The sequence below is a fragment of the Argentina anserina genome, chromosome 3, assembly GCF_933775445.1.
Source record: "Argentina anserina chromosome 3, drPotAnse1.1, whole genome shotgun sequence".
NCBI classification, from domain to species: domain Eukaryota; kingdom Viridiplantae; phylum Streptophyta; class Magnoliopsida; order Rosales; family Rosaceae; genus Argentina; species Argentina anserina.
Genome location: NC_065874.1, coordinates 7655550 through 7681872, shown reverse-complemented (window position 1 = coordinate 7681872; position 26323 = coordinate 7655550). Strand labels below are relative to the sequence as shown.

Below are 26323 nucleotides of genomic sequence, written 5' to 3'. Positions count from 1 at the left end.
AGACTTAGAAAGGAGATTCATAAATTCACTCAAAAGGACGGTGATTCACTCTATGAGGCATGAGAGGAATTTCAGGAACTACAAAGGAAGTGCCCTCACCATGGTATTTCGTTGGATGACTTGGTACAATTATTCTATGAAGGACTCGACACCACTAATAAGAGCATGGTGGATTCGACATATGGCTGCACATTCATAAACAAGACCGGTCAAGAAGCTTACACCTTTATTGATGACTTGGCCAACAACAATCGCCAATTTAGTTCCAAGGAGAAGAGAGGAAGCAAGAATCATGGGGTATATGATGTTGATGCAAGAAATCAGATGGCTACTTTAGAGAGAAAACTTGACGTTCTAGTCAAGGCATTCAATGGTTCGAGTATCAACACTCAAGTGTGTGACATTTGTTCTTTCAAAGATCACACAACCGAAAATTGTCCAAATGGTGCAATGACTGAAGAGGAATTGAACTTCATGGGGCAACAAAGGCCTAGGTACAATCCTTACTCAAACACATACAATCCTGGACTAGAGATCATCCCAACTTTAATTGTAACAACAATGCTCAACCGTCCAATGCTCAAGGTCAAGGACCCCGTCCTCCAGGTTTGTTTATGAAGCCTCATGTACCTCAAGGTTATGTTCCCTTTAAGTTTAATGTTCATGGTTCGAATAATGCATTTGCACCTAACTATGATGAACTTTTGAAGTCCCTTGCTTAAGGGCAATAGAATTTAAACTCTGCTACTTAAGATTTAGTTACAGGTCAACAAGCTCATTCTAAGGACATAACCAAGATTAAGAAGCAGATGAGACAAGTGATCGACTTCATGGGTAAGATCCATGAAGGAGGTAAGTTGCCGAGCTAAATTGAGCCAAATCCTAACCTGAATGTCATGATGACAAGAAGTGGGAGGATCTTGGATGCTTCATTGCAGCAAAACAAGAAGGTCGTGCCTTCTAAAGGAAAAAAGGCTGAGAGTTTCAATGCTAATGACTTAGAGAATGACCCTTCCTCTTCTAAGGCTAATGATGTCATGCCTCTACCCCAAGATGATCATGTCGTGCATGACACAGGTAAGGATTCTATCTCTAGTGGTTTGGTTTCAACTAAAGCTCTTCCTCATGTTCGTTTTTCCAATAGATTTGCAAAACAAAAGAATGATGACTCTGATCAAGCCATGCTCGACATCTTTAAGAATGTGGAAGTGAACATGCCTCTTATTGAATGCATACAACTTAATCCCAGGTATGCTAAGTTTTTAAAAGAATTGTGCACCAATAAGAGGATGACTCAAAGAATGAGGTTGTCACAATGAGTGAGACAGTTTCTGCCGTACTCCAAAGGAAGCTACCGCCAAAGCTTAAGGATCCAAGGAGTTTTTCTATCCCTTGTACAATCGGAAACATGACATTTGAAAAGATAATGCTAGACTTAGGTGCATCGATCAATGTAATGTCTTACTATATTTATGAGGATCTAGGCCTAGGTGATTTGAAACGAGATAATGTTGTGATTCGATTGGCAGATTATTCCAACAAAGTCTCTTTGGGCTATGTTGAAGATGTTCTTGTACAGGTTTCGAGCTTAATTTTCCATGCAGACTTCTATGTCATTGACATGGAGCCAACTGAAGCAGAGGATAAAAAGGTCACTATCTTGTTGGGTCATCCCTTTTATAAGGACTGCACGAACGAAAATCGATGTGTTTAGTGGATAACTCACATTTGAGTTCGACAGTTAAGTGATTAGCTTTAACATCTTTGAAGCTATGAGGTATCCCCTTTCAGAATTGAGTGATTGATTTTCAGTTGACATTCTTGATTCCCTTGCAGATAACTATCTAGATACCTTGGCACATGACGAGTTGACACTCATTATTTCCCAAGGGGCCCGATTTATGAGTGATGGTTCCAACGTTCTTGAGTTATAATGATGTCGTGTCATCTTATGTTCTAGAGAACATGACCTCTCTTGAGGTTGCACGTGAGGTAAGTTATGCCTCTCCTAGTCCAATTCTCTTAACCACTAACAAAAATCTTCCTTCTGTGGTGCAAGCTCTAAAGCTTGATCTTAAGGTTCTTCCGGACCACTTGAAGTATGCGTTTTTGAAAGATGAGGATACATTTCCAATGATCATTTCATCTGCACTTAATGCGGAGCAAGAGGAGAGACAGATTGAGGTTTTGAAAAGACACAAGATGGCCATAAGATGGTGCCTATCCGACATCAAGGGAATGAATCCTACCATGTGTATGCACCGAATATTGCTTGAAGATGGTGCCAAACCGACCAAGGAAGGTCAGACACGTCTTCACCCACTAATGATGCAAGTTGTCAATGACGAGATCACTAAGTTACATGATTGTGGCATCATCTACTCTATCTCGGACAGTAGGTGAATCTCTCTCATTCAAGTTGTGTCAAAGAAGTCTGGAATCATGGTGGTGAAGAACAAAGATAACGAGTTAATGCCTCAAATGACAGTAACTGGTCACCGTGTGTGTATCAACTATAGGAAGTTCAATGCTACGACAAGGAAGAATCATATGTCGTTACCATTCATTGATTAAATGCTTGAGAGGTTAGCTAGTCATTCTTTCTATTGTTTCCTTGATGGATACAGTGGATACAATCAGATTAGTGTTGCAGAGGAAGATCAAGAAAATACTACATTCACATGTCATTTTGATACGTTTGATTATCGTCGCATGCCTTTTGGTTTATACAACGCTCTACGTACGTTTCAACGTTGTATGTATCACATTTTCTCTAAGTATATTGGTTCTAAAATTGAAGTTTTCATGGATGATTTCTCTGTTTATGGTGAAAGTTTCGATGCATGTTCAGAGAATGTGGAACTTGTGCTTAAACGTTGTGAATAAACTAACTTGGTTTTGAATTGGGAAAAATGTCATTTCATAGTTACACAAGATATTGTCTTAGGCCATATTGTTTCATCTAAATGAATTGAGGTTGATAAGTCTAAAAGAGATCTTGTGCGTCACTTACCCCTCCCCACAAATGTGAGGGATGTTCGATCGTTTCTTGGACATGCAGGTTTCTATCATAGGTTTATCAATGACTTTTCCAAGATTGCGAGACCATTGAGTTCATTGCTTCAAAAGGACGTTCCCTTTCACTTTGATGTTGATTGCAAGCATGCATTTGAGACTTTGAAGAAGCTTTTGACGTCGGCACCGATCTTGGCACTGCCAGATTGGTTTTTGCCGTTTGAGTTAATGTGTGATGCTTCCGACTATGCAGGTGGAGCCATGCTAGGGTAGAGGAAATATAAGCAGCCCTACGCCATCTATTATGCCTCACGAACGCTCAATGATGCTTAACAGAACTACACCACAACCGAGAAAGAACTTCTTGTCGTAATCTTTGCTTTAGATAAGTTTCGTTCTTACTTACTTCAATCAAAAGTTATTGTTTACACTAACCATGCAGCTTTGAAGTACTTAATGACGAAGAAGGATGCCAAACTGAGATTGATTCGATGGATTCTCTCACTCCAAGAGTTTGATCTCGAGATCAAGGACAAGAAGGGAAATGACAATGTTATGGCGGATCATTTGAGCTGTTTGGTGAGAGATGCCGAGCCCTTGGCCATTCAAGAGAGTTTTCTGGATGGAAAACTCTTTTGAGTTGAGGTGAGTGAGTCATGGTATGCAAATATCGTGAATTATCTTGTTTCTTAGCAATTTCCAGATATTTTATCGCATGCTCAAAAGATTATACTCAAGGCATTAGCTAAGTATTACATTTGGGATGAACTGCACTTCTGGAAACATTGTGTTGATCAAATCATTAGGAGGTGTGTCTCTGAATCTGAACATCATTCTATACTTACCTTTTGTCATTCTGAGTCTTGTGGAGGACATTTTGGTTCACGTATTTTGGCCTACGATTTTTAGAGATGCATATCATTTTTTCATAACTTGTGATAGATGCCAACGCATGGGAAACTTAGGATCTAGAAATCAAATGCCTATGACACCGATTATATATGTCGAAATGTTTGATTGTTGGAGCATTGATTTTATGGGACCTTTTCCTAACTCTAATGGTTTCTTGTACATACTCGTTTGTGTTGATTATGTTCGAAATGGGTGGAAGGAAAAGCCACCCATACTAATGATTCTCGAGTTGTTGTAGATTTCCTTCGTTTAAACATTTTCTGTAGGTTTGGTATGCCGAGAGTTATCATTAGTGATGTAGGATCTCACTTTTGCAATTGGACTATTGAGGCGTTGTTGAAGAAGTATGGAATCAAGCATAAGGTTGCTACGCCTTATCACCCCCAAATAAGTGGACAAGTTGAGCTATCTAATCGTGAGATCAAGAGAATTTTGGAGAAATGGGTTGGACCATCACGCAAGGATTGGTCTCAACGATTGGATGATGCTCTTTGGGCCTATTGGACAACATACAAGACCCCTCTTGGCATGTCACCGTTTTGGTTAGTCTATGGCAAGGCATGTCATCTTCCCATGGAGCTTGAACATCGTGTATGGTGGGCTGTGAAGAACTTTAACATGAACATTGATGAGGCCGGATTGCATAGGAAGTTGCAATTGCATGAGCTTGAAGAGATTCAGAATGAGGCCTATGATTCGGCAATGATTTACAAGGAGAATACTAAATCGTTCCATGACCGTATGATTAGAAAGAAACACTTTGTCGTTGGGCAGAAAGTTCTTTTGTTTAATTTCTCGACATAGATTGTTTCCGGGAAAGCTTCGTTCTAGGTGGCTTGGCCCGTTTGTTGTTACTAATTTTTTTCCTTCTGGTGCTATTCAGATCTAAAGTACGGTGCATGGAAAGGAATTCACGGTCAATAGACATCGCTTGAAGCCGTACTATGAGAATTTTATGGAGCATAACGTGGAGGAGACCTCTCTCCTTGATCCTATGACAAGCAAGTGATATTTTTTAGATAGTCTAGGCTATAGACGAGTGTTTGCATTTTCTTATCCCTTATCTCTTTTTAATTTTCGTTGCTCATCATATAGTACATTGAGGTCAATGTAAGTTTTAAGTGTGAGTGGGATATACATCATTCGTTATATTCTATTGTTTGATTTGATTGCTTTGATTTTTGTTTTTCTTGCTTTGATTTCTGATTTTTAGATTGAATTTTATGTTTTATTTTTCGATTTTTGTTATGTATGTTTTTTTTAGTCTTATGTATGCCTTTAACCGTATAGGATGAGTATGATCTTTGAATGATTGGTTGATAGATGAGCATGATATTGAATTGAACTTCATTGTTATTTCATGGTTAATCGATGTGTAGAAATTGTACGAACGTGTAGTAGATGATGATTTTGAAACTTAGGTACATAATGAGCATGTTCCTTACTTATTTGAATTCATGTAACCTTTGTGAGTTTCGATCCATATATATGTCTTTCTTTGGAGAGTTTATTCTTTCGTTTCTTGGCTTTATAACCTCATTACATATATTTTTGATCAATTCATATGTCATAGAATTGCATTGAACTAGAGAATGCTAGAACTTACTTTGTGAAACTTTCGAAACTTTATGTCATAATATACTCTGATTTTGAAAATGATTGTTGGATCTTTTTAGGATTTCCACCACTTTAAGCCAAAAAGCCGTATCTTTATTTGAGCCTTGCTCGAGACACTTTAGTTTTAACCCATTTGAGCCTACATTAAGCCTTTTTTTCATTACTAACATGTTAATGTCCTTGCTTAGTATAGTTGTATCTCTACCTTGTCTTTGAGGCTTGGCAGAGCCATTTGTGGTATTAATATGAAGTGATGATTTGATTCCAGTGTGGGGTTATGGTATGTATGTTGTGCCGTGAAAAGAGAAAGAAAAAGAAAAATTTCCGTGAGAAGAAGAACAAAAGATATATGATACACGGTTTGAAAAAAGAAAAGAAAAGAATGAATGAATGAGAAGTATGAAGTTACGACATGCTTGTTGTTTTTGTGAATTTGGAGATATGTTGTAAATGTTGAAGGCTCAATAATGTTATACTTTAGCCTTTGTTCGTTTTCACAATGTTTAAAGTGAAGGATGAGTTCAACATGATGATATTTGACCCTTGTTTTTATGTATGGCGACATAAGGTGGATGTGTTTGCTCTGCTAAGTCTTGCGGATGATCTTTGTGATTCATTTTCCCTGAAAAATGATATCCATGTCGAGCCTAAACCATCCATTTTCTAAAGATCGGCATGATTATTAAAATGAGTAGCTCTTAATCTGTAGAGTTTGTTTCATGAGTAAACATATGGTTTGGGTTCATTTGTGCATATGATTGGTATCTTTCATGAGATTTTCGATTTCACTATGTGTTCATAACTCTTGTGTGTGAAAAGCTTTTAAGCATATGCCATGTTCTTCAGAGAAAAGATTCAGAGTGCATATCCTTGTGAGTTGAATTTGAACTTGTTTCGAACATGTCGAGCTTAATATCACCTCTGTTTCTGCCATGTCTTACTTGTTAAACGAAATCTCATGTTTATTAACCATTAAGTTCATCATATCTATTTCGATTGAGTGTTATTCTTGATGCTATGAGTTTGAAAATCTCTGAAACAAAATGTTGAAGGCATTAGAATGTTTCGTGTGTAGTTGTGTCGTTAGTTTAATGGTATTGTTTTATGTTTTGATTTCCCTTTTTAGTGTTTGCTAAGGGGCTAGCAAAGTCTAAATGTGGGATTGTTGATAGGAGCACAAAGTGTGACGTTCTTAATGTATATATGTCATATTCGTATGCTTTGTTTCTTCTTATTTAGTTGTTTTAGGTTCATATTTGTTATTTGTATGTTTTAGTAGAGCTATGCCGAATTTGGATGTTTTGATGATGAAATCGTGCTAAGTGTTAGAAATCCTTATTGCGCTATGATTCCTTATTCGACTAGGATTCTACTTTCCTATTTTCATTCTTTCCTATTCCTTAATCGTCGATTTTTTTTTCTGGAAAGACAAATCATATGGACAAGGAGTAGTGGTGTCGTAATGCATTCCTAGTGACACAAGGAGATCATATCCGAGTTTGATAAGGACAGAAGAAGCCGGCCTAGCTATTTCCTAGTTGAAGAATGAGAGATGACGTGCAACCCTTAATTGTTTCCCAATTAGATTTGGTTTCCTACATCAAGTTGGATTTGGAGTACATGAATTAAAGTCCATATCAAAGAAGATTTCAACTTCCCAATCCGATTTTATCTCCTATTTGGGACGGCAAGGCTATGTTTTTGACTCCTATATATAGAGACACGGCCTCATTGTTTAAGGATCATCAACCTTGCGCACATACTAGCCAAAGCTCTACCGAATTTCATACTCACCAATTCAGAAATCCTAAAACCGATTCCATCATCCTTCCATCATTCCCTAGCTTCGAAGCACACTTGTGAAGAAGTCAATTCCCTTAGAAAGCCACGGCTACACCTTGTAGGATCGCTTGATTAATAAAGTGTAACTATGATTCTCTCTATGTTAATTTCGGGTTTTTGGTTTTTCTTGTTCTTGGTTATGTATGTGATTTATGTATTGTAAACTTGTTTCGATTTTGTCTATGAAATAGCTACTTGATTCGATTTATATAAAGTTGCGATTTATAGTTTTTGATTTTATTAATTTAGATTTCTGCCGTGACATGTTTTTGAATGATTTCGATATCTATGTGTTATGTATACGATTGTAGCATGATATTTAGGTTGTTGGATTAAAGTCTTATGTTATGAACATGTTTGTTCTTTTCTATGTAAGTTTCGAAATTGCATGATTGTTGGTTAAGTAGGTGACATGCTTAATGAATTCATTATGCATGGCGTTGGAATTTACATGGTAGGATGAGTATGTTAGATTTCGATTAAGACTGCTTCGTAAGAGTCAAACGTGTTACGTGTTTATGTGTTTAGGTTACTGCTTAGAACCCTAATTACATGATCCAACCTTAGTTATTCATGACAGTGTCTCGGCATGAATCTTAGAGGAGGACTAGAACTTGTTTTCGTTATGTTTATATGAATTGTTTTGGTAATGGTTTGTGTGTTGGTTGGTTGATCACATGTATATATTAGTTTAGGTTTTATATTCTGTTTTTTATCTGAAACTTATCTCAAATTTTTAAATCTCTATGTGAAAATGTTTGTGATTTTTTGCCCTGGTTGGATCCCCGGTTTGTGAACGATACCCTCTTGCTTTATACTACTAACGATGCTTATATAGTTAATATTGATGTCGAGTAATCGAGCCGATCAGAAAGAAGATCACCTAAGTTAACTTCAATACAACTCTATATTTGATGATTTTCGTTTGAAGAATCTCTCCAACTTCTATGATCTTTCAAATCTGTAATTTTAATAAGGATTAAAATGAGTCATTTAATCTACACACAAATCACAATTCAACAATATGGGAAGATTACATAGGAGATGAAGAAAGAACAAACATGCATATCAAATAGGTTGACTAACTTGAATCGATTGGAGATCCCCCCCTGAAAGCCAAGCATTTGTGATCGGGCCACTCAATTGTGTATCGATCGAAAGGCAGGGTTCTATTCTACTGTTATATATGGATGGAAAATGGGTAGGCATAATATACAAGTTATTTTAGTCGCATGCATGGCTTTCTAAATAATCAACGACCAAGTCTCGCCTTTTTTTAGGATAGAAGCACAAATTGGTAAATATGCACATAATACGAGATAGAGCAAGGTTGAATGCTTCTCTTTCTTTTTTTTTTCCGATACAGAGCATCTTCCTCTTTGTTTCTTGAGTGACTTGGGACTTGGTTCACTTGGAGTCCTAGAAAAAAAATGAAAAGGTGTAGGTGATCTTTTGTAGTTGACATTGATTACTAAGGCAACATACAATACAAAAAACAAGTTGGTGCCTTAGTAATACTTGGGTGGGTTGAAAACCTGCCTTATACAACCTTATATATTATTTAAATAAATAAAAAGATGGTCAGTTGCCAAATGTAAAAACTTGAGTGGGGGTAGTTGCCCTCAGTAGTTCTGATAGAGCGTTACTTAAGACGATTATAATAAATCCTGCAAAAGATCATTGTTAGTATAGAATAAGCAGAGATCGTTCAGTCTGGGGAATTAAAAGGGACTCAATACTTATCATGCTATTGGGGGGTTTGAAATTAATTATTACCTACTAAAAATGAAATCTAAATTACTATTTACATGATCGACTTCTCTTTATCAAACTAAACCAAATTCACCAATGCATCACAGAATTACAAGTTCGATTCTATCATGAATTCTAATTCATCTGATTACATACTTTTAGACACTAATATAATTAGAGCCTTAGGGGAACATCTAATCATGCAAGATTTCAATTGACGTTTAGGTTGACTTAGGGCCTCACCTAAATTGCATGTAAGCAAGTTTAACAACACTTAGGGTAGAAACCAAACAAGATTACATTTAAGCACAAAATCTTTGTTGGAGACATACTTCACGGTGACGTCACTCACCATGGGGTTACATGTAAATTTCTAGAATTTCCCACTTTAATTAACACAAACCGAACCTACTTAGGGCATGATTCGATTTTTGTCAATATGGATGATGAAGATAGCACTCAAACACAATATTAGGGACTGCATTCAAGCACTAAATTCGTATGCACATATCTGAAAATTATCTAAGAGCGTGTAAAAGAAGAATAGAACACAACAATAGAAATACAAACTTCAATAATTATAAGAACATAGATTCGACATAGATCCAAAATCATATCAAATACAATCAGAAAATTCTGAAACAAATACAAAACCAATACTTCCACATAAACAACAAACTATAATCTTTATAAACAAAGTATTGTAGGATAACACAAATAAACAAAGCCATGGAGATGAGTTGCGATAATCACATGTTGTAGTAACTTTAGAGGTACGGCTTCAATGGTGAACTCGCTGGAGATGGTGATGGTATTTTGACAGAGGTTCGGCTCTTGAATGCAAATGAGAAGTCATCCCAATGTGAAAAAATGTCATGCTATTTATAGAGGAATGAGGGAGAGGGATTGCATGGTTATGAGTTGATTCTCTCTTTCCTTTTTCTTCTCTTCTTTCCTTCTCAATTGAATGATGATCATCTTTGTTGGTCACGTGCATTCTCTATTCTTATAGGCCACATGCATTCTTCTGAAATATCTCTTAGTTATATCCTTCTTTTTTCTTCTTTTCTTTCCTTCTTTTCCTCTTTCTTTTCTATTTATGGCCGGATGAACCTTCCATTCTTTGAGGCTGCATACTTCTTCATTTTTATCTCATTCAGAAACTAAATTACTTCTTTCTTTTTTCTTCTTTTGTTTCTTTCTTCTCCTCTTTCTTTCCTTAATTTCCAAGCCATTATCTCTCATTTAATTCTGAAATAAAGAAAGAAAATGATAAATATAAATCAAAAATGTTACAAAAATGTCGAATAAAAAAAATCCTAACCCAATTAGGTTTCTTAGTTCGACAAGGAATACTACTCTACATAACACACTCGACAATTTCTGCGTTTTTAGCATGTTTTAACACTAAAATTCAACTAACATCATCCTAGACTCCTAACTCGACCCAATGACTCTATATTACAACAATAAGAGCTAAGCAAAGTACAAATGCAGGTAAAAACATGTTAAGAATGTCGCACAAAGTGCTTATATCAAGTTCCCACGTGCGTCCGCCCCTGACGGTATGTAGGAGTTAACTTTGAGAACAAGGATAAGAATACAACTTCGACGAGAAAATAATTTGATCGATTGGGCCACATTTTGGTCTCGTCAAAGCCCCACTTGGGATACGACTCCCCAACTCTATTACGATTTACGAGTGATGTCGCCTGCCATTAGTAACAACCTTCAACACATGATGTTTCACGAAGTCGATATATATATATATATATATATATATTTTTTTTTTTCTTAGATGCGAACATTCACCCAGTCTGCACTGTGCGGATTCAGCCATTATTGTGACGCGCAACGATGGCACGGATGGTTCAGGCCATGCTTCCCCCCTCCCAGTACTCCTATCTGTGCCAACCGGAATTTCCACACGGTGCCAAATTACTTGAAATTTCGAGATTTCGGCCACAGTGGGCAGGTGTTGCAACTCTAGTTGGTACAAACATGAGCGTCGGGAGGGGAGGAATGCGGCCGGCACCTTCTGTGCCATCGTCGTGCGTCACTAGTCGCTAGAATAGCCGAATCCGCAAGGTGCGAATCGTGCGGACGTCCGCAGCTGAGAAGCTATATATATATATATATATATATAAGGATCACAAATGGATGTTTGCAACTCTCATCAAATGCGGACGTCTAAGTTCTTTCCACGTTCACACACCGGCAATGACGATTCTATTGCCGAAGTAACTACAGATGCATCCTAGACGTCGATACCATGAAGATGAAGGCCCAAGGAGAGCAGGTTTGAAGTTTATGGGCAATAGTCTCAATTTAAACTGCTGGTTCGTCGGAATAGATCAAAAACCAGTCGGCGGCGGCTCCACCGGCAAGAATAAGCTCCAAGTAGAGACTTGGACTCCATACACCGGCAGAAACTCCGTCGCCGGCGCGTGATCTTTAAAAAAGCTAAGATGTCGACACTTTAAGGGCTTTAACGATTACCTAAATGACTGAAATTTTGCAGAGATAATTATACACAATATATATATATATATATATGTGTGTGTGTGCATCAGATGCTAACTGTTGAGGACTAAATGACTATACAGTGACTTGGTGAGAGTGTGAGACATCCTGTGTTGAAGGTTGTTACTAATGGCAGATGACATCACTCGTAAATCGAAATAGAGTTGGGGAATCATATCCCAAGTTGGCTTCATATAGATATATATCTTGAATATCTTCTATCAGACCAGCTCACCTCAATTAAACTCTTGACAACCCTTAGATTTTTCCTGAAATGATCTGACAGACCAAAAAGCAATTCATTAAAACGAACGCATATTAACACGTCTCTGGCCGAAGTTCCGCCGTCTGAAGTCCTTCATCTTTGCCTGTAATCGTATATGTTCTTCAGTTCTTTACTTCTTCCTCCATCTCGCATCATCTAGTGAACATTGTAACTCTCTCCTTTTCTCTCTATATTTCTCTCCAAGTAGTTGTAAGATATTGAAAGTAGGTTACGGAGGGGAAGATATTGATGCAATATGAATTCACATATATTGGGTGCCCATAAATTGATCAATTTGAAAAGCCGAAGCCCTTAATTAACCTTTGAATTCAATCATGAGTCAATACCCAATGCACCCGATTTGAAAATATCCCAAAATTGTTCAATCTCAAAGTCTGGTCTTCTTGTATCCAAAAAAAAAATTGGTTTTCTGATTGACACTGGAACTTAATCATCTTTCGTTGAATGATTTTTCAATCGAGTGATAGTCAAAGGAAATAAGAAAATAAGCAAAGCTAACCACAACCTGAATGTCTATGTTGGCATGAACAGGGTAAGATTATGGGTGAGGAAGAGTAGGAACGCAAAGAAAATAGATTCTGGGTGAGGATGAGAAGGAACGAAAAGAAAATAGGACAATGATTAGTGTAGACTCAAGAACGTATGCATAATTGTTTCCTGCCCTTAGATGTGTTTCTTTAAGATCTAAAGGCTAAAAACGAGTTGTCCCGTTTTGTCTCTTAATTCTTGTCCCGCAGGTGAGTGGGCATGTATATTCTATTAACAAAGTCAGTTATAATTTATTAATATCTCAATTCTCTCCGGATATAATACGAAAGGTAAGATTGTAATTTATAAAATCTAAAAGTGAATATAAAAAATAGAAGGAGAAAATCACAATCTTATCATTCAGTCCAAATGAATTATACTTGTTAATATATTGAAAAGATAATTATCTATTATTAATTTTATTTTTCCATAATTTCTGCTAAATACAGCACACATGAAGAGTGTGTCTTGAGACGTGTGTGTATATATATATCATTATAACCCTCTATATTCCACAATCTATTGCAATTGCTTGCAGATGCCACTTGGTCTAACTCAGTTGAGAACTCTATGCAAGTATATTTGATGTTTTGATATAATAATCAGAAGAAAGAAAGGAGACGTACACAATAGAGCTAATGCGTCTGCTAATGAAACAAATGAAGCCAAACCAATAAACGACAGAGACGATCAAAAGGGTATTACCAAGGCAGATCTAGAAGAACAAAATAAACCACTGCATGTGTGGGCGTGTGGCATCAAAAGCAAATAATGAAGGAAGATCAATAAGATCTATGATCAATCAGCTAGGTAGCTAAAATAGTCTCTCATTGTATGCAATATGTATCCGTCTCGTCACTTCTCAAATCGTATGAATTTTCTGCTTGTCTTCCTGATGATGAAGACTCATAAACTGGTACTCTCTAAATGTTGGCAGGCTGTCATCCCATTCAAGAGTTTCCTCACTCGCAAAAATGATACTACTGTCCCAAACACATAGCCATCCAGATCTATATATTTTCACAGGCCGATTGGGGACCTGAAAGTTGAAGAGCTTAGACCAGGAATCAGCCACCCCATATTCTTTCATTACCCACATATCGATAAGAGCCTCCGAAAATACCAGGACAATGAAATGCACAGAGGCATCCTCCAACAGAAGCTGCCAGATGTAAATGATTTTCTCGAGTTTTGAAGCAGCAGGCCGGTAGCGGCATTGTTCAGAACTCCTCAATTGCCAAATCAAAGGCAACAACCCATCGCAACAAAGAATAAATCGTATCATGAACTCTTAGCTGTCAATCCACTTAGATTCTTCCAATATATCACATAGATACGTTATACGAATATTACGATAGGAAAATGTGATAGGCCATTAGGGATCATATAGAACAATATATTCATATATCTCGCTACATTGATCTGAATTCTGAACGCTGAAAATAGACATCAAATTAATCCAAGTGCAAGATACTTCATTGCCCTACTTTCTTTTCCCAAGCAATTTAGATTTTCTAACTCGATCGATATCACCGACACATAAACGTACGAGTGCCTATAAAACGTGTATAACAATGATTGTTTCTCTAACAATTTTCCCCTTTAACAGTACAACTCCCCCCTGCATAGTTTAAGACTACGGTTTATATCTAGTATAACTTTTCATACGAAGCATCCTCGCCCTTGAGGAATTTAGGGAGCCACCTTGCAGATTCTTTCGGAATGCGCTTGAGATTGTTTTTATAGTCATCGAATAGAGCCCAGTGGAAATATCCTTTGACATTCACACCCTTCCTGCAAAACAAGAATGACAAGGGTACGTAAATGAATTGGTTGATTCAAATTTAATTCAGTTCAAAAACAAAAAATCTGGGTAGATGGATCGTTACTTTATGCCATGCTTGATCATGTACAAATGCCGAAGAATACATTCAATTCTATGTGGGTCCTTCAGTGCTGCACCGAGGCCATGCTTATTGTTCTTTGCTTCTGTTATTCCATTTTCGGAAATGTAGATCTTAGGACTCTGGTATTTTCGCTTCATGAACTTCAAAAGTTTCTTGAGACCTTGTGGATAAGAATAGATGTATATGCTGGCACCAGCCTGCGAGGTAATCAGCATGAATAAGTAATCCTATATTTATCTAAAGAAAATGTCAAAATTTTCAGGTAATATATCTCTTACCTTAGGACCAATTTGGAGTCCTTTGTCATCTGCAACCATCATATGCGAAGAAGTTAAGAAAACATGAACAAACAACACAGAAAATATAAAAGGTAGTATGAAGTATTGAAGCCTACTATTAAGCTCTGATGACGCTAAAGAATCATTGCGGGCGAGGCGTGGCATATGTGAATGTGCTTGAATGTTTCTACCAAATCTGGAGGTGTAATAGTTGATGCCGATGAAATCGAAGGATCCCTTAATCAGTTTCTTCTCTTCTTTGGTAAAACAGGGGAGCCTTTTCTTGACCAAGCGCCTCATACTCTTTGGATAATGTCCATACACTATTGGTTCCATGAACCTAGTAAAAAGAAACACCATATATATATATTAGTAGGGAGAATGATTTATAGTAATCAAGGAGATTTTTTGCAAAATCAATAAGCAGGTGAACTGAGGATCATAGGGATCGGAGTATGTGACTAACCATCCAATTTCAAAGTCCAATATTCTTTTAGCTGCAGCTTTGTCCTTTGCTGAATTTGAATAAGGCTCAACATACGAACCTACAAGACTCCATCCAATTTGTCCACCTTGTGTTTTCTATAATATGCAAAATAATGAGAAACATTTCAGCGCTGCATATGAAGTCTCATAATTATATATGTCATCCAAAAACTTACGAAATTAATGTTACCAAGGTGAAAAGTTTAACTCACTTGAAACTTTTCTCTATAGAGCTTAACAACAGTGGCATGGGCAAGGAGAAGGTTATGAGCCACAATGTAAGGTTCAGTAGATGAATTTCCAGCTGTGCAATAATTGAAAGGGCCGCCTGGTACAGAACACCGCCCTGGTGCAGCAACCCCAAGATCATAACCCATTTCAGCTATAATAAAAGGCTCGTTGATTGTAATCCAATTTTTGACTCTATCTCCATAGTTCTTAAAGCAAAGTTCACTGTAATCCTTAAAATCATTCCTGAGCAAAAGTGATAATGAATAGAAACACTCAGTCTTGTGGAGCAATATTGGTTAGAAATTTTGATTAAAAAGAGTGGAAGAACTTACACAAATGACCGATTGAGAATGCCTCCGTACTTCACTGTCAAGGCTTGTGGAGCATCAAAATGTAATATGGTTACATATGGTGTGATGCCTGCATTAAAATCTCATCAATGTAAATTTCTAAAACCAACAGAAGGAATAGCATGTATATGAGCTATTTCCTAATGAGAGAAAAGGGACATTAGTATACGTGGAAACAACGGTATATGAGAAATAGGTTCTTACCATTCTTGATTAGTTCATCAATCAAGTTGTTGTAGTGATCAATACCCTTTTGGTTTATTCCTCCACTCAAAGTTCCCTCTACACATCAAAAGTTTTGATTAACCTATTAAACCATAACACATAGATCATCTGAACTTTCATTTGGGGACGATAAATAGATAAAAAGCTTACTCGGGAGAAGCCTAGTCCAAGAGATGGAAAATCTATAAGAATCAACTCCAAGGGCTTTTATTGCCTTCACATCTTCCTGCCATTACGAACAAATACTTGCCAGTCAATATAATGGACTAAAAAAAAGGCTTGATTTATGTATAATGAATATTAATGGAAATATAAGTAACGGCTAGCTAGCTCTCATCTAACCTTGTATCGCTTGTAAGAATTGATTGTTGTTGACATGGTAGAACGGTCAGCAATTCTTTCTAAATAGAAAGGAAAGTGATGGAGAAAAGGATTATAATGAGCATGATATATTGTTGGTAGGGCAAAACTACTGCAAAAAACTAGAATCTAAGGCTATTTTAGAAACGAACCTGGAAATATCTTAACATACTGATCCCAAACACTTGGTCCTCGTCCTGCTTTGTTTGCTGATCCTTCAATCTGCAACGTATAACCGCACATATATAATTAGCATTTCCATGTACAAAAAGTCGGAAACCATAAATGTTCCAGAATTACAAAAATAACCTGTGCAGCAGCAGTGCTGACTCCAAATACGAAATCACTGGGGAAGTCTGACCACTTCACTCTTAGTTCCTTAGGATTTGATGCATTGATGTGCAATTCCTGGAATTTCATCTCATCATTCACTGTAACTGCAACGTAGTTGATCGACATTGTATAAATCAGTAAAGGAGAACTATCTACAGAAAAAGTACAGTAAATAGCTTAACACTATTTTATGACAAGAAACTCGGCAAGAAAATAGATTACCTATGGCTGCTGATGGAGTGATTGGAAAGTCAGACATGACACCATCAACAGTGAAATTTTTGTTGTCGATGAATGACAGGTACTCAGCTAATGGATCATAACTGTAATTGTAGGGTAATGCTGCATCATTCATCATGTCGGAAGCAAACACTGCAAGTTTTGCTTTATGAGCATCCACAACAAGTGAAGTGTGTGGTTCCAAATAATTGTCTTTAGTGACAGGCCATATGTAAGATTTAGGAACTAGAATTCCTGAGGCAAAGGTCTTGACAAATGTGAGATTATTTAACAGAGATCCATAAGTTTGATTGGTTGAAGGCTCAATCTGAGATAGTCCCAGAAAGCGAAAGACCAGCTTAGTAGTTCTTGGACTAACAGCTCCTTTAATGCTGTTCAGGAAAGCCACCTCTGGTGATGAGATGTAATTGACAGCCACTTTCCTCATTACAGAATGCACAAAGTTTCTCATACTCAGGTTGTGTTGTGAGAAGAAAATATTTTTCTGCAAAAGCATTAAAAATTTCAGGTTTTGTGAGACTATAGTTGAATGAATAGTCTTAAAAATCAAAGTATTTGATCACATATGATTTGTAGTTGACCAGTTACCTCAATGTTCAACCATAAGCCTGGTGGTTTCAATTTCAGAGCCACATATTCAACAGTGATAATTCGGTACCCGTTTCCATCATACCTTTCAGCTTGGGTATATACTCCTTGCGTAACTGTTTATGTAACAAGAAATTGGTGAGCAATTTCCACAATCAGACCTTGACTAAAAACTGGTCTATAAACACCAAAAGCATGAAGTAATGTCTAGCAATCAGTTTATAATGTGTCAATTCCACAACTCATTTATGTACTTCAATGAATAAGCAACAATCTAAAACCGAATTTCCTATTCCATTGGTTGATTCAAATAAGATGCTACTCACCATAAACATGTGCAAGGTCCTTGAGAGTATAATCAATGGTAAACCATCCACTGGTAGGAGCTCCATTAACTGTGTAATTCTTGACCCTCTCTGGATACATAACTTTAACATCAGAATTGTTATTCAGTAGCAGATCCGGAAAGCAAATTCCAGCTCCTTCCTTGGTCAGTTGGACGTCACACCAAAATAACACATCTGATACACTCGTGGACAATGTGAATTCATATGCCACTTCAGTAGAACCAGGGAATAGTCCTGAAAATCCCCCGTGTGCTATGACCACAGGCGGCTTGCCTGAAAATCGAATCAATCCAGTTAACCACATTAGCCATACTGTGGGGAAAATTGTTGCCATTGTTGCTCGGTAAAGACAAGAACAGCTTTAAAAGTACTTATCCATGTATCAAATGTCTTAGATTCGTTTACAGAATGGTCATCGATTGTTGAATACAAACATTTTACCAAAAAAATCTGAATTCCAAACATAGGCAACCAAACCCAGATATTTCGGATTATTTATAACCACTGGAAATTGTACAATCTTTCAAGAAAAATTTGCTTGTTTCTGAAATTTTACAATGAAAAAAATTTACGGATAACTTAAATATAGTGAACTGCTGTAAAAAAATGTGTATATATATACACTCTTTTATTGAACAACTCCTTTCTATTGTTCTCATTTTCGTATTTGGGAACCAATTGCAAAAAACCTTCAACGAAACTGGAAAAGATTTCCAGTCTCCTCCATTCTCCACTACCAAGAAATTTACATAACATGCAAAGGTGGCAAAATCAACATTCTCAAACACAGAGAGTTAAAAACAGATCAGATTACATATATCTTTTACCATTGAGTGTTTCCCACTGATTACTGGTTGAGCTTTGATCAGCTGAGACCAGAGCTACCAAGTGAAGCAGAAAAAGAGAAACAACAAACGGAGCGCGAGAGCTCCACATTGCCGGCCAATCTCATAGGAAGGTGTACTGTATCAGGTCTTCACTGGAAAAACGTATGAGATTATAGAGAGAAAGCATAGAACCATGAGTTTTGAATCTTCTTCCGGCTGGCTTAGCTCGTTTAGTATTACTGCAAGTTAAACAGATTTTGGTTTTCAAGAAATAGTTAGTCTGTTTGGTATAAACACATTTATGAGAAGAAGACGAGTAATCCAAAGCTTGTGGGGTGGTTAGGTTGGTATTAATGGATCATGCATGTGATTTCCAATGAGAGGAGGAAAGAAGTAAAAGAATTTGAAACGTAAAACTTTAGGAGAGTTCCATTTCCAGACCTTGTTGATGACACACACCAGCTATGACTAGTGAGAACAGCTCAAAATGCATGTCATGATGCTATGCCATTTGTTTTTAGCTGAAACCAGATACCGTAATAATTTCTTAAGAAAAAAGATACAGACAGATGGGGGACTAAACCGAATTCCTCAACAACCAAAACAAGCCACAAACAATGGACTGTATTAAGGGGAATACCTATATAAAACTTTGAAGATTATTTGCATTAACTGGGTGCCAGAAAAAAGTGCCCGAATTAGACGTACAGAGTATAGCTCATCGTGTACTAGTAAATTTTCATGGAATGTAGTTTTTGGCTGGATGAGAATCCTATGATGCTGTAGGATCCACGCCTCTACTGAGGATACTTGTCAGGGAAAAAATGGTCCTTGTTGAGCCCTTCTACAAAGACTAGGAGAGTGCATTGAGAAACTTTATTAGGAGACCAATCTTCAATAAATCATGCCTCCCACCTCGTATGGGCCTGGTGACCAACTACAGAAATTGACTGGCTCCATTCGCTTAAATCATGCCTACCAGTATGTTTCTTCATGTACTGAGGTCAGTATTGCTAATGACCAAAACATTTCAGCAATCAAAACTGTGTTTCCACTGTTTTCTGACATACAGCGCACCATGCAAATACAAACTCAGAAGTAGCTCTTTGTCAAAATGAAAGGAAAAATGACCTTCCAGTTTCTCAAGTCGGTATTGTTACAGGGTATCAACTATATAACTTACAAAAAATTGGGATGCATAGACAATGATCCATGTCATCCACTTCATAAGGAGCATTCTCCTACTTATTTTTCTGGCAGTGTGAAAAAATCTACAGCAACCCTCCTGTGCATCAACACCAGTGAAAAATACAAGGTTTGATGGAAGGGGGTTTCAGATTGTGCAACAAGCTCTTTGTTCTAAAACAATTTCCTGACAGTAAACTCACATTGAACTGTTGAAGAAGTGAATCATGAAGTTCACCGGCCAAAGTTCAATCATCGGACAAGCCTGAGGCTAGCCAAGAATTGTTGTCATTTGTGAATCAAAGATCAAGTAGCTCCTTAATGTCAGCCACGACCAAAACAAAAATTACCAATTCCATCACAATCTATCGTCACTGTAGGAGTAATTTTGTAGTCTGGTGAAGACATGCATCAAGATCATATCCAAAATTTCTCATTTTGCGAACGAGATCAAAGGCATGGCCCTTTTTGTCTCGGGAACGAAGAAGACACTTGAGCAGCTTATTGCATATTTCGGGCATTAATATGAAACCCCTCCCCAGAGTATAATGGAAGACATTTATTGCAAGGTCCAAATTCCCTTCTCTGCAGAGACCATTTATCAGGTGCACACAACTTGGTGGAGTGACATTGACTTTGTACTCCTGAAGTACAGAGAACATTCTCAGAGCTTCATCCACTCTTTGCACTTGACACAAACCAATGAGCAAAATAGTGTATGGTCCTAAATCCAAATGTTTCGACTCTTCATCCATTTTAAGTAAACCTTGGATCGCCTTCTCAATTTTCCCTTCCTTGAAGTTTTCCTCTATTGCTTTGATTGCTTCCTCTTTTCTGTGAGGAAGGCTGCTCAGGTACTTCAACCAAAGACTGAAAGCTAATGAAACCTTCCTATTCCGGCAAGACCAGGTCATCAGTGATTTGTAAACTTCAAAGTTAGGTGTGCATCCATTTTTCACCATGTGATTAAAGACCACGAAGGCATCTTCTTCTCTTTCAATCCTTTGAAGTCCATCGATAAGTGTTCCATATGTAACAGAATCTGGGTTGATCCCTTTGAATTGCATATCCTTGAAGAGTTTAAAAGCACTGTCTATGTTTCCATTTTTACAAAACCCATTAATTAGAGTGTTGTAAGTGATGACGTCGGGGGCAACCCCACTACTAGCTAGCTGCATCAGAAGCTTATAGGCCTGAAGAATTGATCCTGACTCGCACAATTGCTCCACCTTCTTTTGAAGACTTGCACTATCAATAACCCGATCACTACCTTGAGAAAGACGAAGAAATAATGAGGGCTTTTTTCCTATCTCCATTTTGTAAAACAGCATTTGTGCATCCTTAAGCTGAGAAGCCTTGCAAAGCCCATCAATAAGAGCATTGAAGGTCACAACAGAAGGAACACATCCAACCTTCTCCATCTCATTGAATATCTGTTCTGCCTCCCCAACCAGCCCGTTCCTGCACATACCACAAATGAGAATGGTGTAAGTGCAGGCATTGGGAAAACCATATTGCTCCGAAATCTCAAGATAGAGCGACCGAGCTTCATCCAGAAGACCTAAATCGCAGAACCCTTTAATTACAGCACTATAACAGTACGCATCTGGAACCAAACCATTCTCACTCATCTCACCCAAGAACTTCAATGCATCCTTAACCCTGCCACCATCCGCTAGCCCCTTAATCAATATAGTACACAAGATAACATCCGGCTTAATCCCCTCACTAATCATTTTGCCATACCACCCAAGCGCCTCATCAAAACTCCTACCTCTAAACAGCCCATAAATCAAGGAACTATATCCCTCTATCCCAAGAACATAACCATCCCTCACAAACGATCTCACAAGCGCGTACGCCTCATCAAGCCTGCCCAACTTACAATACCCATCAAGCAAAGCATGGTACGTAATCAAATCCGGAACACACCCTTTCTCCTTCATTGTATCAACCAGCCTATGCGCCTCATGCACCCTCTTCGCATGACACAGCCCCGAAATGACAATAGTATAAGTAACAGTATTCGGCGCAATCCCTCTACTAGTCATCTCATCAAACATCTGCAATGCATCCTGGGTTTTCCTAGTCTTGCAAAACCCATTAATCAAAATGCTATAAGTATTCCTATTGGGACTAACATTACACTTCAACATCTGATTATACACACCTAAAGCTAACAAAAACACTTCTTTCCTCACCAAAACATACAAAACCTCATTGTAAGTAAAAACATCAGCCTTACAATCAAACTCCTTCATCCTTGTGAAAGCCTCCACCGCCTTCTCGGCAATGCCCATCTTATCATACCCTCTGATCAGCACACTAAAAGCGCCACACCCGATCCCAACTCCGTAATCTTTCATCTCCTGCATCGTCCTCCAGTACATCTCGAACGCGCTTTGGTCCCTGAGGAGCATGTCAATGACTGCAGAGCGGCATTTTGTGGCGCAAAGGTGGGATCTTTGGGTGGCCCAGATGAAGAGGCGGAAGGCCACTTGTGGGTTGGTCTGGTTTTGCTTGATTAAAGAGATGAGCTTGGGATTGGAGAGATGGGAGACAAGGGATTCTGCGCCGTCGGATTTGTCGAGGACGGTGAGGAGGTCAATGGGGTCAGGTTGGGTGGTGGAGTAGCGGCGCCGCCATGGGGGTTTGGGGATGAAGTAGTAGATGGGGCGGAGTAGGTTCATTGTTTCAGTGTGAACCACATTGAAAAAGATTCAATTTTTAGGGTTTTGGAGTGGTTTGATTTCTGTGGTTTTGGTCTGGGAAATCTGGGATTGAGGAATTGGGATTTTTGCATTACAATTTTGGGATTTAGGGTTTTAGTGTAGCTGAAAAGTTTGCAACTTTATTGCAATAGAATAAAAAAAGTTTTAGAGATTTTATACTCTGTGTAAGCCAAAGTGCCAAACGACGTCGTAGAGTTTTACACTAGCTGGGTGAGACTGTTTTGACCACAAAGCGAAGTACCCAATGGAGAAGAGAATTGAGTCTTTTAACTCTTTATCCATCAGACAGGAGTGATTGGTACTTTGGAAGTTTGACTATCTCTCACTGGGGGTGTCTCTCTCTGGTCCAGAAAAATAGAGAGACAACATGTTGCTTCAGTTTTGGGGCATTTCAAGTTGTAGTGGATTTCACAGTTCTGGGGCTCTTACTCTAAAGCAACATAATCTCATCTTCAACAAGCCCCTCTCCCTTAAGAAGTCAAGACAATCCGGACCCTTTTGCGTGAAAGCTCAGTTAGTAGAGGAGTTTGCTCAGCTTGCCCATAACAAGGTCTAAACCAATTCCGGGTATCTGTAAATTTTGGTTCTATAATACATAATCTGAATTGTTTGTTCTGTTGTACTGATGTGGTAACTGAATGAAATATCGGGCATGTGTTTTGTGTTTAAGAAGGTTTTGGTTGCAGCTGGAATTTGTGCTGTGATTGGACAGCTGTCTAAGCCTTTTACTAATGTGATTCTATACGGCAAAAAGTTTGAGTTCTTTAGGTCCACCGTTCAGTCTGGCGGCTTCCCTTCCTCGCATTCCTCTGTAAGCTATTTCTAACTTATTATGATCCAATCATGTAACATTGTAGAATGAAATGATTGGTTGGACTGATGCCGGAATTGCTTTTCTTGCTGTTTTCTACATGTGTAGGCAATGGTGGCTACTGCAACAATGCTCGGCCTTGAAAGGTATGGCCCATTTTATTTATTTTCTTGTATTTGGTTGGAGAATGGAGATTGTATCATTGAACTCATATTCAATTCATGACTGTGTTGGTTATATATCAGGGGGCTGTCGGATTCGATATTTGGCTTGACTGTTGTTTATGCAGGCATTGTGATGTATGATGCCCAGGTATTGATGCTGGCTTATCTCATTCTTTCTCCATCCATCTATTCCTTGATTTCATAAATTTGACAGATTTGCATAGTTTAACTAATGGATATTTGAGCTGAACTACTGCCCATGATTGAATCTGATGTATCTGGCATTTTAGACAGCTTAATTATGGTCAAACTATTTTCTTTAATGGTAGTACTTAGTTTGAAATTTTAGGCTTGTTTGCTTGTCAGGCTTTGTCATTCTTAAGTACTTGAGAATTAGTTTTTGGTTTCATGAGGTCTGATTAAAAAGGACTGATAATGTGATGCTGTACTCCTTGATTATGCTAGCATATCTGAATATCTGCTGAGTACGCTCACTGATATAGCAGAACAGTATCTTCTAACTTATGAGATTTATTCTATGGCTTACTTTTAGACAGATGACAACAGGGGCACAACACAATATAGTACTTCCTTTCTGATAGTCTAATATTGCAACAATCTGCCAAATAGTTCCATTAGGTTTAGGAAGGATATGTTTTACCGGCTTATCAGATAGCATTCTGCCAAAATAGTTAGTTTCAGTTAGATATCTTAGTAATGTAAGCTCATGCTGTTTGTAAATTTGTATTCTGAAAGGTGAGAGACTTCATAGTATATCTCTATTTCATCTTAGTCATCAGGAACCAGATGTTTCAGAATACTTAGCAATAACATAAATAGAACTAGTCTGTAAGAGAAAACAATCAAATTAAAGAATAATTTTATCTTTCCATGAAACCAGTTTCTTATGAGATGCTGATGATAGAGAACTTTGTTCTTTCTTGGAGCCTCTTCTTCTGCTTCTTATTAGGATGTTTTATTGTTGGCTTTCCATTTTAAAGCCTGACCAAGAGCCATTCTGCTGACAACAATAGATGGGCCAGTTTAATGCTTTGATATCCATACCGCACCTTGCCAGTATACACACTTGGTGAGAGGTTTATCTACGGAGGTGTCATATGTAAACCCCTCAACCTAGGCTGTCATGCCTGTATTTGCAAAAAATATCTTACATCAATGCTGAATAAGAAAACGTTTCCCAGTTCCTATTGTGATCAACGTGCCAAATTCACATTGTTCATAAATGTGGAACATCTTTGCATATGTCCATTTCTGATATGTGATCATCTTTAGTTCATGGGATTCCTGTCTTGTTTCTTTTCCTTTAGGTTTGCCCTATATGTAGTCTTTTGATTTGATTATTTACCCTTGTACCTGCTCATGGGTCTCAAGTTCTGGACTAAACTGAAGGAAATTCCTTACTGTTATTTCAGGGGGTGAGAAGAGAAGCTGGAAACCACGCAAGAGTACTGAACAAAACATTGTCTCAAATTACAAGGGCAAACACAATCCCATCCCAAGATAGAGGTAGAGTTAATTCCCAACCCAAAACGTCATCTTCGTTACAGTTGGATAGGCTCAAGTCCCTTGCAAAGTCTTTTTCATCAAAACCAACAAACCAAAAGGGCATTTCCCAGTCAATCACCAAAATGAGTCAAACCACTCAGACGCAGATCAAGTCTTCTGACTTAGGAACTGATGGATTAGCTGACAGTTATACTCCACTAAAAGAAACGATTGGCCACACTGAAGTTGAAGTTGCAGCCGGTGCTCTTTTGGGTTTCTTAGTAAGCTTGGCAGTGTATACCACACTGTGATCTGAGACGCTCATGTTTTCTTTCATTCAATACAAATATCTCCCATTCTTACTAGGATTAGCTTGAAATCCAACAAGTTTTGGGTTAAGCTACTTTCAGAGGGCAGACCATAACAGCACAATGTACCGTACTCTTGGACTATACATTTTGTGTTACCATTTATCTTTTTAGTTTTTTACAATACATAAAGAGACTGCTTCGATTCAAAGACAGATTAGTCTCACTGGTGTATCAATGCATAGGAGTATTGTAACTCTCGTGAATATGATGTACATTACCTAAGAATATAACCGACACTTATGAGTTATGAGGAAGCTTGATACATAGACACATGGAACATTGCGATTTAAGACACGTAGAGTCTGTAGTCGACATGTGTCCTGCAAACAATGAATCAAGGCTTCATCAGCTCAAGCAGTAGACTCGGCCTACTAATCCCAAACGCTATATAAACCACAAAATGGTATGCGACAACGTTACAAAGCAGAGCTGTATCATAGCAATCTGTACATACACTCGTCAGCTGAGAGTTCTCACTCTCACTTATCAGGATACACAGACCATGTCAGGAGCACAGGGAGCTCAGCCGCCGGGGTCATTCACGGCGACGACATACAAGTCAACTGGAGAGAACAAGAGCAGGACTGACGTACACTCCCGGGAGGACCAGGGAAGCGTTCAGATTGATAAGCTCCAAGACAAGGTGAAGGACGCTGTTGGAGAAGGCGGGCCGGTTTTCGGTACCGGGAAAGATGCCCCTAAAGACGACCTAGGTGCCACTGGCGCCGGCTCATGGCTAGCTAGAGAATACAGACATGTACAAGCACTTGCTTCTCCTTCATAGATGATTTAGGCAGCAGTGCTTTTGTTGAAAAATAAATATTTCTACTAGTTCTTGGGCAGATATGCTTGGACCATTATGTGCCTTGGTTATGTGTCTTGGGCATTTTATGCAAATTATATGTGT

At 38.1% G+C, this 26323-nt stretch overlaps 4 protein-coding genes and 1 non-coding gene across 6 annotated transcripts; 2 read left to right on the top strand and 3 right to left on the bottom strand.

Annotated features, from left to right (window-relative positions):
* Positions 1 to 107, bottom strand: LOC126789684 (small nucleolar RNA R71). The gene has a single exon (XR_007671598.1). It is a non-coding gene; the product is annotated as a small nucleolar RNA R71 (small nucleolar RNA).
* Positions 108 to 13337: 13230 nt separating this feature from the next.
* On the bottom strand, positions 13338 to 18756 carry LOC126786945 (beta-glucosidase 33-like). Its single transcript, XM_050512897.1, has 17 exons — positions 18648 to 18756; positions 17800 to 18093; positions 17474 to 17589; positions 16868 to 17369; positions 16622 to 16749; positions 16465 to 16534; positions 16295 to 16353; positions 16103 to 16178; positions 15932 to 16009; positions 15710 to 15797; positions 15359 to 15620; positions 15127 to 15242; positions 14777 to 15000; positions 14661 to 14689; positions 14365 to 14579; positions 14144 to 14269; positions 13338 to 13701 (listed from the first exon to the last, which is right to left on the bottom strand). Exons 1-17 carry the CDS (start codon positions 18754 to 18756, stop codon positions 13338 to 13340), a joined length of 2856 nt encoding a protein of 951 aa, XP_050368854.1.
* A 974-nt stretch (positions 18757 to 19730) lies between these two features.
* LOC126788811 (pentatricopeptide repeat-containing protein At1g79540) lies at positions 19731 to 22655 on the bottom strand. Its single transcript, XM_050514821.1, has one exon. The coding sequence runs from the start codon at positions 22520 to 22522 to the stop codon at positions 20204 to 20206; it is 2319 nt and encodes a 772-aa protein (XP_050370778.1). The 5' UTR covers positions 22523 to 22655; the 3' UTR covers positions 19731 to 20203.
* A 246-nt stretch (positions 22656 to 22901) lies between these two features.
* On the top strand, positions 22902 to 25601 carry LOC126788554 (uncharacterized). Of its 2 annotated transcripts, none has more exons than XM_050514555.1 (5): positions 22902 to 23114; positions 23238 to 23375; positions 23484 to 23521; positions 23621 to 23687; positions 24973 to 25601. In XM_050514555.1, exons 1-5 carry the CDS (start codon positions 22932 to 22934, stop codon positions 25354 to 25356), a joined length of 810 nt encoding a protein of 269 aa, XP_050370512.1. In that variant the 5' UTR covers positions 22902 to 22931; the 3' UTR covers positions 25357 to 25601. The 2 variants fall into 2 exon arrangements, with proteins under 2 accessions (XP_050370512.1, XP_050370511.1); XM_050514554.1 differs by having other exon boundaries at positions 23235 to 23375.
* A 300-nt stretch (positions 25602 to 25901) lies between these two features.
* LOC126786944 (uncharacterized) lies at positions 25902 to 26200 on the top strand. The gene has a single exon (XM_050512896.1). It carries the CDS (start codon positions 25919 to 25921, stop codon positions 26198 to 26200), a length of 282 nt encoding a protein of 93 aa, XP_050368853.1. The 5' UTR covers positions 25902 to 25918.
* The last annotated feature ends 123 nt before the right edge of the window (positions 26201 to 26323 follow it).

Excerpts from the sequence above, each read along its gene's own strand:
- LOC126788811 (XM_050514821.1), bottom strand. The coding sequence starts at position 22,522 with ATGAACCTACTCCGCCCCATCTACTACTTCATCCCCAAACCCCCATGG.
- LOC126786945 (XM_050512897.1), bottom strand. The coding sequence starts at position 18,756 with ATGTGGAGCTCTCGCGCTCCGTTTGTTGTTTCTCTTTTTCTGCTTCAC. Across the intron at positions 16,179-16,294 it reads ATTCTTACAAGCGATACAAG|GAAGATGTGAAGGCAATAAA; the intron begins GTTAGATGAGAG and ends TCGTAATGGCAG. Across the intron at positions 13,702-14,143 it reads CTCAAGGGCGAGGATGCTTC|TTCTGAACAATGCCGCTACC; the intron begins GTATGAAAAGTT and ends GCAATTGAGGAG.
- LOC126788554 (XM_050514554.1), top strand. The coding sequence starts at position 22,932 with ATGTTGCTTCAGTTTTGGGGCATTTCAAGTTGTAGTGGATTTCACAGT. Across the intron at positions 23,115-23,234 it reads CTCAGCTTGCCCATAACAAG|AAGGTTTTGGTTGCAGCTGG; the intron begins GTCTAAACCAAT and ends TTTGTGTTTAAG. Across the intron at positions 23,376-23,483 it reads TCCCTTCCTCGCATTCCTCT|GCAATGGTGGCTACTGCAAC; the intron begins GTAAGCTATTTC and ends CTACATGTGTAG.
- LOC126786944 (XM_050512896.1), top strand. The coding sequence starts at position 25,919 with ATGTCAGGAGCACAGGGAGCTCAGCCGCCGGGGTCATTCACGGCGACG.